This window comes from Aspergillus lucknowensis (assembly GCF_044049455.1).
Source record: "Aspergillus lucknowensis strain CBS 449.75 chromosome Unknown BJX67scaffold_29, whole genome shotgun sequence".
Taxonomy (NCBI): Eukaryota; Fungi; Ascomycota; class Eurotiomycetes; order Eurotiales; family Aspergillaceae; genus Aspergillus; species Aspergillus lucknowensis.
In genome coordinates, this window is record NW_027263573.1 from 73700 (window position 1) to 89710 (window position 16011).

At 52.3% G+C, this 16011-nt stretch overlaps 7 protein-coding genes across 7 annotated transcripts; 3 read left to right on the forward strand and 4 right to left on the reverse strand.

The window, feature by feature from the left end:
* Positions 1-1293: 1293 nt before the first annotated feature.
* Positions 1294-3760, forward strand: rpt3 (proteasome regulatory particle base subunit RPT3). Its single transcript, XM_071029472.1, has 6 exons — positions 1294-1621; positions 1673-1714; positions 1771-1869; positions 1925-2211; positions 2277-2940; positions 2993-3760. Exons 1-6 carry the CDS (start codon positions 1464-1466, stop codon positions 3009-3011), a joined length of 1269 nt encoding a protein of 422 aa, XP_070884740.1. The 5' UTR covers positions 1294-1463; the 3' UTR covers positions 3012-3760.
* Positions 3761-3939: 179 nt separating this feature from the next.
* Positions 3940-5721, forward strand: BJX67DRAFT_357262 (aspartic peptidase domain-containing protein). The gene is made up of 4 exons (XM_071029473.1): positions 3940-4179; positions 4252-4393; positions 4447-5101; positions 5156-5721. The coding sequence occupies exons 1-4, from the start codon at positions 4075-4077 to the stop codon at positions 5442-5444; spliced, it is 1191 nt and encodes a 396-aa protein (XP_070884741.1). The 5' UTR covers positions 3940-4074; the 3' UTR covers positions 5445-5721.
* A 196-nt stretch (positions 5722-5917) lies between these two features.
* Positions 5918-9299, forward strand: fcpA (protein-serine/threonine phosphatase). The gene is made up of 3 exons (XM_071029474.1): positions 5918-6672; positions 6723-6809; positions 6864-9299. Exons 1-3 carry the CDS (start codon positions 6425-6427, stop codon positions 9001-9003), a joined length of 2475 nt encoding a protein of 824 aa, XP_070884742.1. The 5' UTR covers positions 5918-6424; the 3' UTR covers positions 9004-9299.
* Positions 9300-10750, reverse strand: BJX67DRAFT_357272 (uncharacterized protein). The gene is made up of 3 exons (XM_071029475.1): positions 10096-10750; positions 9742-10016; positions 9300-9656 (listed from the first exon to the last, which is right to left on the reverse strand). The coding sequence occupies exons 1-3, from the start codon at positions 10245-10247 to the stop codon at positions 9553-9555; spliced, it is 531 nt and encodes a 176-aa protein (XP_070884743.1). The 5' UTR covers positions 10248-10750; the 3' UTR covers positions 9300-9552.
* BJX67DRAFT_357276 (arginase) lies at positions 10749-12418 on the reverse strand. Its single transcript, XM_071029476.1, has 4 exons — positions 12268-12418; positions 12040-12220; positions 11342-11925; positions 10749-11280 (listed from the first exon to the last, which is right to left on the reverse strand). Exons 2-4 carry the CDS (start codon positions 12124-12126, stop codon positions 10977-10979), a joined length of 975 nt encoding a protein of 324 aa, XP_070884744.1. The 5' UTR covers positions 12127-12220; positions 12268-12418; the 3' UTR covers positions 10749-10976.
* BJX67DRAFT_357278 (glutamyl-tRNA(Gln) amidotransferase subunit PET112) lies at positions 12419-14743 on the reverse strand. Its single transcript, XM_071029477.1, has 4 exons — positions 14315-14743; positions 14188-14264; positions 13994-14135; positions 12419-13949 (listed from the first exon to the last, which is right to left on the reverse strand). Exons 1-4 carry the CDS (start codon positions 14646-14648, stop codon positions 12697-12699), a joined length of 1806 nt encoding a protein of 601 aa, XP_070884745.1. The 5' UTR covers positions 14649-14743; the 3' UTR covers positions 12419-12696.
* Positions 14744-15474: 731 nt separating this feature from the next.
* On the reverse strand, positions 15475-15913 carry BJX67DRAFT_155091 (uncharacterized protein). Its single transcript, XM_071024836.1, has one exon. The coding sequence runs from the start codon at positions 15800-15802 to the stop codon at positions 15548-15550; it is 255 nt and encodes an 84-aa protein (XP_070884746.1). The 5' UTR covers positions 15803-15913; the 3' UTR covers positions 15475-15547.
* Between the last annotated feature and the right edge of the window lie 98 nt (positions 15914-16011).

The following is a 16011-nucleotide window of genomic DNA, read 5'->3' on the forward strand; positions in this document are numbered from 1 at the left end:
GGAATGCCATGACCAGCGGGGAAACAACCAGAACCAAGCCGGAAAGAGCGCAAGTCGAGATGATTCAAATCTGTGGGAGGTAACCGCTTGTCAGTATGTTGAGCGGCGCCTCTTCCGAAGAAGTTGGCTCCTGTTCGATTTGCTGAGAAGGATTGAGCCTCCAAGTCCGATATCATCAGCAATGGTTCTTGGGGTTGGTTCGATCACAACACTTCATATCTATGATTGTGCTGCCTGACTGATGTGATAAAGCACAATTTTGATAAATCCAGGATCGGTAGGCGCTTATCTCGGAAAAACTGGCAGGCAAACCCGCGCTGGTTGTCTCTTCAAGTTATAGTGGCCAGTATGGAGTGGTGAAAGCATAGGGAGCTTGAACGAAAGGATGAAGGCAGTCATTCTGAGCAAATTGGTGAAGAACGAACAGGAAGAAGCCTTTAGAGAATGAAATAGCAAAAGAGAGAGAAGACAAGGGAATGGAGGAGACAGGATTATTTATAACGGCTCATGCTGCCCACCTGATGGAAATGATCCGCCCAATCTCGATCAAGGGTATGAATGAGCACTCACGAACCAGCAACTGTTCAACGAAACCAACCCCTCGCTGTATCCCAACCCGACCTTGGGCGCATCCATTTTCTAAATGACTAGTTCTGAGTTTTGCAGAGTCTGTGCCTTGCCCACGGATTGCTGTCCCACCTGCCACGTCCAATTCATGCTCCACTACAAGAGAGGGCGATTGGGCGGATTTTGAAGACATGGATCGCCTTAGAAGGATAAGATATAGAGGACATTGGAATAATATTTCGGCCACAGAAGCATTCACTCTGCACCCACCCTTAGGAGGAACTTACAGCGGTTTCGTAGATTCTCGTGGACACCCCTCCACTCGCAGCGCCATTCGAGAGAAAGAGCGCCAGTGGCATTTGAAGGCTGCTCCCGAACCCCCACAGTAGGAAAGTTGAAAGGTCCATATTTCAGGTACGAGCGAAAGACTGTTACCCACAGGAGATTTTTGGTGACGGAATGTCGATGAGGATGCTGAGTAATTGGTGCAGGAGCAAGGGAGCTGCTACTGAAGATGCATACTGGAGAGGCTCCAAAATTGTTTGGCTTGGGTTTGGAAGTACAGACAGATTTTTCGAATATCACGCACATTCCCTTGGATCTTCGAACCATATTTCCACTGAATTACTATGCTCACCCAAGCAATGCAATCTGCGTGGATTGGGCGGCTTCCAAGAGATTCGTCACCACGCACGCCGCAGGGCGCCAAGCTTTAAATCACGTGATAGTACTTGGGCGACCGCTCTCTCTGGTTGCTTGCTTGCAGAAGCTCCAGGCAGGCAAAGCTCTCCCATCTCGACAACCACAATCACAATATCACCCTCTCCTCTTCCGTCAGAAAAGGCCGCCGAACTTCCAACCCTATTAACTCCACTCTCCAGCCAACACCATCTGCAATGGGAGACGTCGTCGTGGAGAACCCGGCGAGCGCCCTGTCGTCTTACACCAAAGCCGCTCCTTTGGATACAATCCCTAATGTAGATTCGCTTGAAGGCACCGGCGCTGACGACAGTGATGAATACGCTACCTTGAAGAAGCTGCAGAGGCATTTGGAGTATGTTCAGGCTCATCGAAGGCTTTGCCATCGCTAACCGATCGACACAAGGTACATCAAACTACAAGAGGAATACATCAAAGATGAGCAAAGGTTTGCAACCTAATATTAAACCTTCAAAAGATTACTTACTAACCCGAACTGAATAGGAGCCTCAAAAGGGAGCTTGTTCGTGCACAGGAAGAAATTAAGCGGATACAAAGCGTGCCCTTGGTCATCGGCCAGTTCATGGAAGCGATCGATCAAAAGTAGGGTGGCCGACTGAGAATTTACCCCAAGAACCAAAGCTGATATATGTTTTAGTACTGGTATTGTGCAGTCATCGACCGGCTCGAACTACGTCGTCCGTATCCTGTCCACACTCGACCGCGAGAAGTTAAAGCCGTCTTCATCCGTTGCCCTACACCGTCATTCCAATGCCCTCGTCGATATTCTGCCCCCAGAAGCAGACTCTTCTATTGCCATGCTGGGCGAAAACGAAAAACCGGACGTGACATACGCAGACGTCGGTGGGCTTGACATGCAGAAACAGGAGATTAGAGAGGCTGTTGAGCTGCCTTTGACACATTTCGACCTCTACAAACAAATCGGTTGGTGACCTTTTGTTGCGTCTCAAGATCCAGCCCACGCGGCTAACCGTAGCTTCGCTCCCCAGGTATCGACCCTCCCCGTGGTGTTCTCTTATATGGCCCACCCGGGACCGGAAAGACAATGTTGGTCAAGGCTGTTGCAAACAGCACTACAGCCAGCTTCATCCGCGTAAACGGTTCCGAATTTGTACAGAAGTATCTGGGAGAGGGGCCCCGTATGGTCCGCGATGTTTTTAGAATGGCGCGCGAGAACTCTCCAGCTATCATCTTCATTGACGAGATCGATGCTATCGCGACCAAGCGTTTCGATGCCCAAACTGGCGCCGATCGCGAAGTTCAGCGTATCCTTCTCGAACTTCTGAATCAGATGGATGGCTTTGAGCAGACGAGTAATGTGAAGGTTATCATGGCTACGAATCGAGCAGATACCCTGGATCCAGCCTTACTACGACCCGGTCGTCTGGACCGGAAGATTGAGTTTCCGTCTCTGCGTGATAGACGAGAGCGCCGATTGATCTTCTCTACTATTGCCTCTAAGATGTCTTTGTCACCTGAGGTAGATTTGGACTCCCTCATCGTTCGGAATGAGCCCCTGTCTGGTGCGGTCATTGCAGCGATCATGCAAGAAGCCGGTCTCCGCGCGGTTCGGAAGAATCGATACAATATCATCCAGTCCGACCTTGAGGATGCTTACGCCGCCCAAGTCAAAACCGGGCAGGAATCAGACAGGTGTGTTATCCCCTCCCTTCGCTTGACACGTCATTGCGCTAACAGATCTAAGGCTTGAGTTCTACCGGTAATCCGAGTCGTCTGTCGTATCTCGTGGTTGGGATGACTGTGGATAGTGAGAAGACAGCAATAAACTGTGTTATTAAGTTCCTTGGATTGCAATATGTAGACAATAGTCAACATCCAGTTTCAGCCTAAAAGTTGCGCGCACCGCACAGGATACAAATTGCGTCTCTACTTTGGCGCAAGGTACGACAAGATAGCCATGTCCATGCGTTTGAGAATCTTCTGTTCTCTGGTACATCTTTCCCTGTGTCCGCCCAAGGACTCTAATAGCACCAAGAAGGTGCAAGACCCCTCCGAATGAGTACTGGAATAAACAGGCTATGCCACGGGGCGCCTTTGTGGCCGTTGAAGATGTAGGACAACTATGGACTGGTACCGGTGGAAGTCATGCTTGGTGTGATATATACCCACGCCAACAATGATAAGTAATCTGGGGCTGCGCCGGAACAACCGGGTTTCAAAGTGACGATCGAGGACAAAACCCTAGGAAACATCTTGAGTGAGAAGGACTTCTTCTGGAACGCCTTGAACGAAGAATCCTTGTCTCGCTTTTTCAGATTGTACCTAACCTTCGTGGTTTCGATTCCTGCCTTAGGCTTCAGGGATACACTGACCTGATAAGATATGGGCTTCTTCGGCGCTTATCGGGGTCTGGTTTGCCTCCGCCATGTCGAGGCCGTATCTCGAGGTAAGACAAGGCGGGTTGCACGGAATAATTTTAGGATAGACCAGAAATAACCGACGGACCTTGAAGTGTCAGGCTTGTGGTCATATGTGCTTGGCCTTGCCTGAGGACTCGTGCTTATCTGCCTTGGGATGCCCAGTCCGATGACGCAGTTGGGGGTTTCATGATTGGCCGCCCCCGGGTCGCTCCGCAACCAGGCCAGCTCAAAGCCACCTGCAGCGGACTGCATCATCTCACTTCCTCTGCTCCTCATCTCTCCTCTCTTCTCCAACTCCCTATCATCTCCATCTCTGTCCTTCCATCATCGTCCTGGTCCGTATTTGTAGAGTCCATTCTTTCGCTTTGTTTCATCCTTCGTTTCGTTCCGCTTGCCGTCGCTCATCATGAAGTCGGCGTCCTTGCTCGCAGCTTCCGCCGCGCTGTTGGGCTGTGCCTCCGCCGAGGTTCACAAGCTGAAGCTCAACAAGGTTCCGTTAACCGAGCAGTTTGTGAGTTACTTGTCTTAGCTGATCCTGATGATGATGGTGGACCTTGTTTGTGGTCGGTACTGACTCGCATAGATCACTCGTAACATTGCCGACCACGCCAAAGCTCTCGGTCAGAAGTATATGGGCCAGTTCCAGCAGCATGTCCTCCAAGACGAGCCAGCCAACGCCATGGGCCGCCACGACGTCCTAGTCGATAACTTCATGAACGCACAATGTGGGTTCGACGTCTACCCGATGGGATAAATCATACTGATGCTCCTTTTCTAGACTTCTCTGAGATTGAGCTTGGTACCCCTCCTCAGACCTTCAAAGTCGTCCTTGACACTGGTAGCTCCAATCTGTGGGTTCCGTCTTCGGAGTGTGGCTCCATCGCCTGCTACCTTCACCAAAAGTTCGACTCTTCTGCCTCGTCCACATACAAGAAGAACGGCAGCGAGTTTTCTATCAAATATGGCTCTGGCAGTTTGAGCGGATTTGTGTCTCAGGACACCCTAAAGATCGGTGACTTGAAGGTCAAGGAGCAGGACTTCGCCGAGGCCACTAGCGAGCCTGGCCTTGCGTTTGCTTTTGGTCGTTTTGATGGCATTCTCGGCCTCGGTTTTGATAGTATCTCCGTCAACGGAATCGTCCCCCCGTTTTACAAGATGATCGAGCAGGGGCTACTTGACGACCCCGTCTTTGCTTTCTACCTTGGAGATACCAACAAGGAAGGCGACAGCTCGGAGGCTACCTTCGGTGGTATCGACAAGGACCACTACACCGGCGAGCTGATTAACATTCCTCTTCGCCGCAAGGCCTACTGGGAGGTTGACCTGGATGCCATTGCTCTTGGCGATGAAGTTGCCGATCTCGAAGACACTGGCGTCATTCTGGACACTGGCACTTCTCTGATCGCTCTGCCATCCAACCTGGCTGAGATGATGTAAGCCATAACTGTGACTCTTAGTTCTGAGAGACAGCTGCTGACTTCCTCAAGTAACGCCGAAATTGGTGCTAAGAAGGGCTTCACTGGCCAGTACTCCGTTGACTGTGCGACTCGCGACTCTCTCCCTGATATTACTTTCACCCTCACTGGGCACAATTTCACCATCGGCCCTTATGATTACACCCTTGAGGTCCAGGGATCTTGCATCAGCGCCTTCATGGGCATGGACTTCCCCGAGCCCGTTGGCCCTCTGGCCATTCTCGGCGATGCTTTCCTGCGTAGGTGGTACAGTGTGTATGACCTTGGCAATAGCGCTGTTGGTTTGGCCAAGGCTAAGTGAACGATCGGGATGTGATATATATGTACCGTCCTACCACGGATTCTTGTTTGAAGGGAATTTCTTGATGTTTGCAATCGGCCATAAATCCCTGGCTTCCGAGGTGGCCCTGGATTCTATCGTGGTCGCCTATTGTCTCCCAGATGGGCGAATCACTGTGACAATGTTATGGCTCAGTGTCAGTGTATTTTGCCAGTTAGTGTTATTGTTTGGCTACGAGGTAGCGCCTAGACCTGCAAACAGAAATGACCATCTCAATACAATGGTGTTTAATGTATAATGCGTCCCTCCTGAAGATAGGATTCTGTTCATAAAGTGTTGCAGCCGTCAGAATGCCGAAGAGTCTGGGCTGGTTCGGTCGCCCCGCACAAGCACACCTCTCGGCCACAAACCGAGCCACACCCGTACCGTCCTGGTTGCTGCCTTACCGAGCTGGCCGCCTACCTTTAGTTTGGTTCCCGACCTCCAGATCTCTTTCATCATCCCATTACCACTGTGTGCTCGACTCACACCCACTCTTCGGTCACTCTGGATTTGCCTCCAATATTCCCGATAATTATTCTCGCACAATATTCGTGCTCTAAAGCGCGACCGACTCGCCTCTCACTTCCAGCATTCCTTTCTCTACTTTTGCCCGTCGCGTGCGCTCACCTTGACTATCTGCGATTCGTCCGAGTAACACACCCTCCTAGCGCGACCTTCACGCGGTAAATTTGCTTATACCTGTCTTCGCTTTCTACGAACCCGATAGATCTCGTACCCATTAGCGCTCGGCTCGGGGCACGGTTTTCTGGCTACGTTTTCCTTCTCCGCACCGGTCGTCGGGCATGGCTCCATAGCTAGCGGACACGGGCTTTTCACAACTTGATTACCGCCGCTCAGACGGCCTTAACCTCATCTACAGTATCCTTTTAAGGCCTTGGATTGTAGCGGGGATATACTTTGGGGCAAAGGAGGGTACAACACAAGATTAGTACAGGAGCATGCTACTTCGTTTACCGGCGAGCCTTCACTACCCCATCACCGTTACGTCGTTGCTGAAACAACCCGGTGATGAGGTGGAGAGGGACCAGGCTTTGTTCTGGTATGTGTACCAGACTACTGTTACAGAGGGGGATGGGCTGGGGAACAAGGTCGATGTGAAGCGCAAGTTTCCCACGAGGTTTGAGTCGACGGTTGATGGGACGATCGTTCAATGGAAGATTAGTAAGGGGGATGTTATTGATGAGCCGTAAGTTGCATTGTGTCTTTGGGTGGCATCGGCGATACTGACTGTAATAGGGTCGAGGTCGTTGAGATCGATGAGCCATGTGCGCACGAGGTGCAATATGGCGGGCTTTGTGCGGAGTGTGGAAAGGATATGACTGAGTAGGTTCTGAGTGGCAGATTCAGAGGTATAGAGTTCTGGCTGATGGTCCCCAGAGCAACGTATAACACAGACATCACGGATTCGATGCGCGCGCCGATTCAGATGACGCATGATAATACAGCTCTCACTGTAAGCGAGAAGGAAGCCACGCGCGTGGAAGAGGATGCGAAGCGGCGCCTGCTGGCGGGTCGGAAACTTTCGCTCGTAGTCGACCTTGACCAGACCATTATTCACGCTACCGTCGATCCAACTGTTGGTGAATGGATGGAGGACAAAGACAACCCAAATCATGAAGCGCTGAGTGATGTTCGCGCGTTTCAGCTGGTGGATGATGGCCCTGGGATGCGTGGCTGTTGGTACTATGTGAAACTACGACCAGGGCTAGAGTCATTTTTGCAAAACATCTCCGAGATGTTCGAGCTGCATATCTACACGATGGGAACTAGAGCCTACGCACAGCATATTGCCAGTATCATAGATCCTGATCGCAAGTTTTTTGGCGACCGCATTCTCAGTCGTGATGAGAGTGGGAGTCTGACCGCTAAAAATCTTCATCGGCTCTTCCCCGTGGATACGAAAATGGTTGTCATAATCGATGACCGCGGGGATGTGTGGCGGTGGAGCCCCAACCTTATCAAGGTTTCACCGTACGACTTCTTCGTCGGCATCGGTGACATCAACTCGAGCTTTCTGCCGAAGAAGCAAGAGTTGGGACCTCCATCGGAAGGCAAACCGAGCACACCGACTGTGCACCATGTCAATGGTTCCACTGGGAAGGCTAACGCGACAGAGGTTTCGACATTAGAGCAGCTGGTGACAATGGGTGGCGGCGATAACCCGAGATTGCTGCAAGAGCAAAGCGACGCGCAAGACGAGACGATCATGCATCAGGTCGAGGATCGCCCTCTTGCGCAAAAACAGAAGGAATTGGATGCTGAAGATGAATCGGCTGAATCGAGCGAGTCGAGCATGGACGAGTCGCAAGATTCAGCGCGACACCGACATCATCTACTAGTGGACAACGATCAGGAACTCGTCCAGCTAGCGGGGCGACTGGAGAAGGTCCACTCCCAGTTCTTTGACGAGTACGACAGGAAGCGAGCCCGGGGTTTAGGTGGGCGAGTGGCGGCTTTGCGAGGCGAAAAAGCCTTATCGAAGGAAAGAGATGTGGATCTAAAGCTGGTTCCTGATGTTAAGGACATCATGCCGCAACTCAAACGACGCATCCTAGGCGGCCTAGTAATCGTCTTCTCCGGAGTGTTGCCACTAGGCACTGACACACAAAATGCCGATATTTCCCTTTGGGCAAAGAGCTTCGGCGTCGTGATCGCCCAGAAGATCAACATGAAAACCACGCACCTCGTCGCTGGACGAAACCGCACCGCCAAAGTCCGCGAAGCAACCCGATACCCGCGCGTCAAGATCGTCACAACTCAATGGCTTCTAGACTGCCTGACACAATGGAAGCGTCTCGACGAGGAACCCTATCTACTTCCTGTCCACCCCGATGACCGCGGCCAGCCGATATCCCCCAGCTCCAAGGAAATGGCTGAGAGTTCATGGCTTTCGTCATCCGATGAAGACACGGGCGACTCCTGGACGGATAACGAGGATACCTCCGAGCTCAACGAGGATTTTCTCAAGTCGTCTGGCTTCACGGAGATATCCCAGATAGGGTACGATCAAGACCAGCAGGCTGCAATCCACGAGGAGCTCAAAGAGTTCCTGGGCAGCGACGACGAAAGCGAAAGCGACAGTGAAGCATCCTGGGCAGAACGAGACGAAGCACCTCCCACGGTGTCCCCGAAGAAGCGCAAGCGGGAAGACGGGGCCGACGACGAAAGCGACACCTCAAACTCAGATACCCAAACCGAACCAGGAGACGTTCCGGGATCTCGACTCTCTCAACGCATCAAACGCTCCTACGAACGGAGTACAGGGTTGAAAAAGGTTGCTACCGCCACTGGGACCGCACCTGGGACCGGCGCCAACACTGCTACCGATGTAGAAACACCCGATATCTCGTTCCCCGAAACCGACGAGGAAGCCGCCGCTTCGCGAAAACCAGAGGCAAGTTATCCCGAAGACCCCGTCGAAGACGATGACGAGCTCGAGCGCGAAATGCTCGCCGCCTTCGAGGAGGGCGAGTATGACTCGCACGCGGAGGAGGAGATAGGCGCGGAGAATGGATAGATTTCCTCTCGGCCGCTTTTTGAACTTAGCGAATGATCCGAGATCGCGAGATGCGTGTTTATGCTATTGCGTTGGCGGTGGGGACTGGGCAGCTTAGCTGAGTTCGTTGGTGGTATGTGGCATGCTTGGCTTGTACATTTTCCTTTTTCCTTGCCGTTTGGGGAGCATAGCGCGGCGTTGGTGACTTGACTTGACTCGACTTCGATTGAGGTTTTCAGACTGTTTCGTATAGGTGGCAATGTTTTACTCAGTACGCATATATCGAAAAGATATGAATGTGAACTTGAATGAATATTTGACGTTTGATACTTTAATGAATAATCTAACCCAAGCAATAAGTTGCCACCTCAACGCCATCTTTGCATGCATCGTAAACATCACAATAGGTATAGAACATGAGACGTAAGACGAAGGTAACCCAACATCAGTCATACATAAGCATATAATACCGTAGATAAATCGTCACAGCGTAGTAGATTGTAGCCCTCAAGTTAGAGGCATTAGCCGTTTGCCCCCGGCATCCAGAGCTGCATCATGGAACTTGGATTCCTAATGATGAACATCCCGATGCACCTTCCACGCCATTACCATCATCCACAAAAAGAACACCGTGTTGACGAGTTCAAACGCGAAAGCCGTCCGCCAGCAGTTACCTATCCGGTTGCCACATTAGCACCTTCAATTCACCAAAAGGCCTTCCTTTCATTGGGGGAAGGGTGAAAAGAAGAGCAGACGTACATATATTACTCTGCGTAATCCAAGCCATCGTATTCAGATTATCCCCGCCGACTTTATTATCATATACCCAGATCTGGCAGTTATCGTTGATATTCGAGACGACGCCGTACATCTGCAGGGATGTCTCGATGAGGCCCGTGAGCCAGAGGACAAATAGTATGAATGTACCGACGAGGATGATCCCGGGGAGGAGGAAGCCTTGCATGGCTAGGACGATGACGAGGATTATGAAGAAGAGCGAGAGCGTTGATGTAGTTAGGCTGTAGGGGAGGAGCCTATCTCATGGATAATATACTTGGTTAGTTACGGCGGATTGGGGAGATCCTGTGGGGGTGTAGCAGGGAGAGGACGGACCATGGCACACCGAGTCGCAGCTCATATTGTACGTTTATAAACCAGGCGAAGATACCCAGGCAGATGCAAGACGCGGCGAGGACGGTGAGGATCCAGATGTTGAGTTGGATCTCGGGCCATTGGTAGTGTTTTGGGGCTGCGCGGCGGGGCATTTTGTCCGCTTCGACTGTCCGTTTTCTTATGGGTTTCTGGGTTTGAATGTTGGCTGTAGTAACGAGGTGGGAAGGTAGTTATGGTATCACGATCATCACAATGGAGAGGGTGGTTTATATCGTATGTCGTTCGGTGGTAGGGTATACAGTCGGGTAGGATTCAGGGTCTGGATGAGTCTTTCAGGGACGAGTGTCGGGATGCGCCACGACGAGGAGACAGATTGGATTGGATGGATGCCAGCTCTGCTTAGAATAAGGTGTCAGAGGTGAGGCCGAGACCAGCGCATCTGCGCCGGTCGTGGTGAGGCTAGAGTTGCAGTGTTTGGGTTGCTGGACAGAGTTTCGCTGCGCTGGTTGATCGGCGTTACATAAGCGGGGTTGTTGGGTTGACGGAGTGTTGTTGGGCTGTTGAGGGACGGACTGAGTTTCGAGAGAGTTGTGAATCGAGTTATGATAATAGTAGGAAGACAGTTACGGCATTGAAAGTATGGGATAAGATGGTGAAGAAGGATGATGCTTGGAATTGGGGAGGCGGGGGCGTTTTTTATTTTTCTATACTTCGCCCGTTGTTGATGAAAATCCGGTGGCGGGATGGATGGGGTCACCACTCATCCCTCTTCATCCTTTGTCACCACGAACAGTCTCGAGTCCTTCATAACCCATTATCGTATTCTTCTAGTATCTGTTTACAAGGCCCGTTTCTCACTAACAAGTTACAGAAGGCACCACCTACAGAAGGGTATCACCAAGCGCACTGCGCACAAGCGAGCAACCAGTGCGAATCGTGTCCGAAGCTCCCACGGCGTCCAGGCTTGGGTTGACTTCGACCAGATCCATGGAGATCAGGTTACCAGTCTCGTGCACGCACTCGCAGATGAAGTCGCCCTCGCGCAGAGTCAATCCCCCACGCACTGGCGTGCCCGTGCTGGGCGCATACTGCGGGTCGAGCGCGTCGACGTCGAAGGAGAGATGAATGGGGGTGTCGTTTCCGATATGTGCGAGGGCCATCTCGACGACGCGGCCGATTCCATGTCTGGCTTGTTAGTCTCGAACTCGAAGGCGGAAGATCGGAATGTGTTGGGATGGGGGAGTACCTGTCGACATCATGCATACTGAACGCCTTGATCCCATGCTCACGGAGCAGCTTCTTCTCGCCGCGGTCGACGTCCCTCAGCCCAATATACACGAGCTTCCTCAAGTTAATCAGGTGATTCTCCGTCAGCCACCCGAAAATATCCTTCTTCTCCTCGCGCGCAAGACCCGTCAGGAACGCCATCGGCATCCCATGGATATTCCCACTAGGACTCATCTCGGGAACATTGATATCAGCATGCGCATCCACCCAGACCACACCAATCTCACGACCTAGCCGTTCGCGCGTCGCCTTCGCAATACCCGAGATACTCCCGATCGCAATCGAGTGGTCGCCGCCGAGGGTGAGCGTGAACTTACCCTCGCGGGCGTGCATGTAAGTCTGGGAGCTGAGAGATTCATTGACGGCGCTGACGGCACGGGGCTTCTTCATGCCCCTGTGGTCCGGGTCGGAAGAGGGGATCTCGTTCTCGTAGTAGTGGACTGTGTTGTCGTAATGGATGTCGTAGTCGAGGTCGTCGCGGAGCTGATCGAGGAGACCGGCTTCGATGAGGGCCGTCGGGGCCGCTTCGACGCCGAGCTTACCCTGTTGTTCGTAAAATTTACAATGTCAGCGCTCAATCTCCCCTGTATGTGTATCTTCTCGGTCCTGCGATGTGATGCAGAACGTGGTGATCGACAGAGCCGAGAGTATCCGTACCTGGCCGCCGTTGAATCCGACAGCGACGACGCCGAGCTGGGTCGGGTGGGAGAGAAATCTCTGTTTGATAGTCGGAGGTTGAGTCATGCTTTCGACTGCGACAGTTGCACACTGTGTCGAAGGCGAATTTCTGTGCTGAAGATGGCGATAAGATCAAGGTGGAAAAGTAGGCTAAAAGATTCTGGAAGGACTTAGTGTTGGTGGTGGAGCTGGGAGTGGAAGCATTACCGACAGTACAAGTTCTTCCACGTACTTCGAGCTGATGAACGTCAAGAAGGGAACCACTGGAAGAATTGAAGATTACAGGAAGAGCAATATGAGAAACAGAAGAGAGAGAGGAGAGGAATTCCCAGGGCATGAGACTTTATGTGGCTCGTGGCCGTGGGGCATCGCTAAGACCTGCTTTTAGGGAATGTGTCTTCCCCTAAGTACAGGTCCAGGAGAGAGACGGCTGCCATCCCACTCCACCATCCGATATCCTGCGTTTCCATCAGCAATCTATTCACCGTGTTCAAGATGTTTACAAAGTGGTCCTGACTTAGGGTTGTTTGTTGAATTGCTGATGGGTATCGATCGTTGCCATGACGTCATCGCAATCTATATACTACTGTACGAAGGCACATCTATCTTACATCTGAGGTCAACGATACAATTCAATCAAGAGCCTAAGATGAGCTCCCGCAGTATCGCTTCCGCCTTCTGCGCCTCGACACGCCCCTTCTCCCCAGTGCGCATCATCTGGCCGACGAACCAGCCCAGCTTGCCGAGCTGATTCTTGCGGCGGATCTGCTCTGCCATCTGCGGATTCTGCTCTATAGCAGCCTCGGCGAGCGCCATATATTCCTCGCGCGAGAGTGGCCGGAGGATAAGGTTTTCGTCTTCGAGTAGTTGAGCGACAGGCCGTCGGTCTCCGTCAAACAGCATGCCAAGCACCTGCTTGGCTGTCGCGCCGGTGATTTGTTTCCGCTGGAGATTGTCGATAATCGCCGCCAGAGACTGGGCCGTCACTCGCTCCGCGTCCCAAGGTAGGTCCATCTTGGTGAGCAGAGCGCCGAGCTCGTGGAGGACCCAGTTCCCAGCCACGCGGCCAAGACTAGCCCGAGCCTTGGGGTCCAGATCCTGCTGGAGCTCACGTAAGATGTCAACGACATACTGGTAGTACTCGAGTCGTGCGCCGTCCTCGAGCTCAACGAGCGGTTTTGCGTCCTCGATTGGAAGGCCGTACTCGGGGCTGAGTAGCATGTTGAGAAGAGCATCTGGTGCCGTGGGTAGCGTCCTTGAAAGCTCTGCAACGAGCTCTTGCCCTATCAAAAGGGGAGGAATATCCGGATCTGGCATATATCGATAGTCCACCTCCCCTTCTTTCCCCCGAAGCTTTCGAGTCTCAGTGCTTCCAATTGTCCATCCACGCGTCTCCCCTTCGATAACACCTCCGCTCTCAAGGACCGAAATCTGACGGTTTTTCTCCGCAATAATCGCGTCCTCCACCGCCTTGAAGCTGCTCAGGTTCTTGATTTCCGTGCGCTGGCCAAGACCCCCAATACCCCCGTATTGATGGCTCCCTGAATCATCGCCTCGTTGCCTAATCGAGACGTTTATGTCGGCACGGAGACCGCCCAACTCCATCCCAGTTGTCACCGCATTACATGACTGGAGGATCGATTGAACTTTGCGGACAAACGCAGCGGCGGTAGCTGGAGTGTGGATTTGCGGCATGGTAATTATCTCAATGAGCGGGTGAGAGACGCGGTTGAAATCGAGGAGCTGGGTGGAAGGAGGAAGTTCCTGGGACTTGGCTGTGTCTTGTTCGAGCTGAATCTGCTTGATACCGATCCGGACCTGGTCTCCGTCTTCCGGTGCGATTCCGTCGTAGCCATACAGGTCGATGTAGCCGTTCCTCGCAAAGGGTTCTATCAAGTTAGCATCTACTGACAGCGTTGGGGGGCGCTCGTACCGTAGTACTGTGTTATCTGATAACCCGCCGGTTGATCCTGGTAGAAGTAATGCTTCCGATCAAAACGACTAACTGGCTGAATTTCGCAATTCAATGCAATAGCGGCGCGCAGGGCAGGTAGAAGGGTCGCAGCTTGGAATTCCTACACCATATCAGCACCTCGATCCTAACAACGGGGGTATCGGGTAACCAACCGGCTGACTGCCGGGAAAAGCAAGGTCAAACAAAGCGACATTGGTGTTTGGCAGTTCAGACGGGGAAGTCGAAGCTCCTGCTCACAAGTCGTCAGTGACAGCTCGTACAAAACTACAACCACCGTACTCGAGAACAGCTTTGTTTCTGTATTCAGCTGTGCATGTATCTCCACCCCAACTGTCAGCTCCCACTTCTGCCGGGACGCCTCCTCCTGCTCTCGTCGCTCTCGCCTCCGGGCTTTCACCGATTTCGCATCTTGTTTGAGTTGCTTGCGGAGTGGAATGCGGTCTTGCGAGTCTGTGGATGGTGTTTGAAGGCCACGGATGGAGGGCGGGGAGGGCAATGGGAGGAAGCTCTTCTGGTTGACTGGAGGGGATTGGAGGCTGTTACGGTACGAGTATTGCGGACAGCGGGGCGACCGGACTGCGCGAGGGGAGTAGCGCAGACATGGCCGGAGCATGGAGAAGCTGGGTATTGTAAGAAGGACGAAGACGTTCTTCCTGGACGACTGGAGCAATGGGAGCTGCGTCGAAGCACATGGAGATGTTCATCCATGTGGATGTTTGGTGATGGAGAGCATAAATTACGAGCATTGGCCAGGCATACAGTAACAAACGCGAGAAATGCTTATTCTGAGCTTATCTGTAAGGGGGGGTGGGTAAGATACGGTAACCCCTCACTACGGTTTTGGTGCCTAAACAGTCAGGCTTCCAATCACCTCCGAGTATCAACGAGTCAAGACCACCGGCCCTCGGTATGGTTCATCTTTCGAATGAAGTGCCAGGGGTGAATGGTGTGACAGATCATAGATGACCTGCTTCCTTGGTGGGTGGCGTGTCTCAGAAAATACTGAGGGGCCGGTGTCAATGCCCATGGCGCGAGAATCTGATACATCGATGAAGCAAACCTTTGTCGGAGCAGAACTCAAATCAACTCGATGGCGGTCATTTTGGGAGAAGAGAGGGATCGAAGAGAAAGAGAAGCTCTGAGAACGTTCTCAGTCTGCAGCTCTCCAGATGGGTGTCTGCAAGCAGCGAGTCAGCGTCAGACACATCAACTGCGCCTGGGTGTGTTCTGCAGCGAACCCCCCATATATCCTCGACGATCTCGGGCTGCCATGTCCCCAGCCATCTCTGTGTCGATTCCATCTCACTCGCCTCCAGAAGACATTATTGTTCATTCTGTCACAGATCATATCGGCATTCCTAGGCTGAGGGACGATCCGTCACACTTGGCGCCGTGTCAGGCGCATCTTGCGAGAGTTGACGAGCACATCGACGAATCGAACCCCTCCATGCCCTTTCCGCCCATGCAACTGTGAAGGGACGATCCATGGCGTCCATCCCAGCTTAACCCGTGTTATCTGGGGCCATTTGGTTTATTTATATCAATCACAGCCCTGTCAGCACGAGCTCCAACAGTCTGGTTCGTATTTATCCCTCCTTCGAGTCCATCTTCGAGACCTCCCTGTGGTGGCTCCGTCCCCACGGCTTGCTCCACTCTCGCAGCTTGGATCCGAACTATTGAAAATCGTCGCCAAAACCCGGAAGGTTTCAAGAAAAAGAAAAAGAAGGTAAAAACACAAAAGGATTCAAGGCGCCTGAAGTCGCGCATTCTGTCCTACATTCCTCTCTATCGTCATTCCTCACGGTCTCTCCGTCCTCCCCTTGACATGCGCCCATTGCCGCCTCCTGCCTTCACCTTTTTATCCCTTCCTGTTCCCATCCTTTCCATATCTATAGGATTCATGGCCTGAATGTCCGTCACAAGACGCTAAATCTTGACTCTCAACCGCGTGGTCTAAGCTTCTGCTGTGCTCCCGT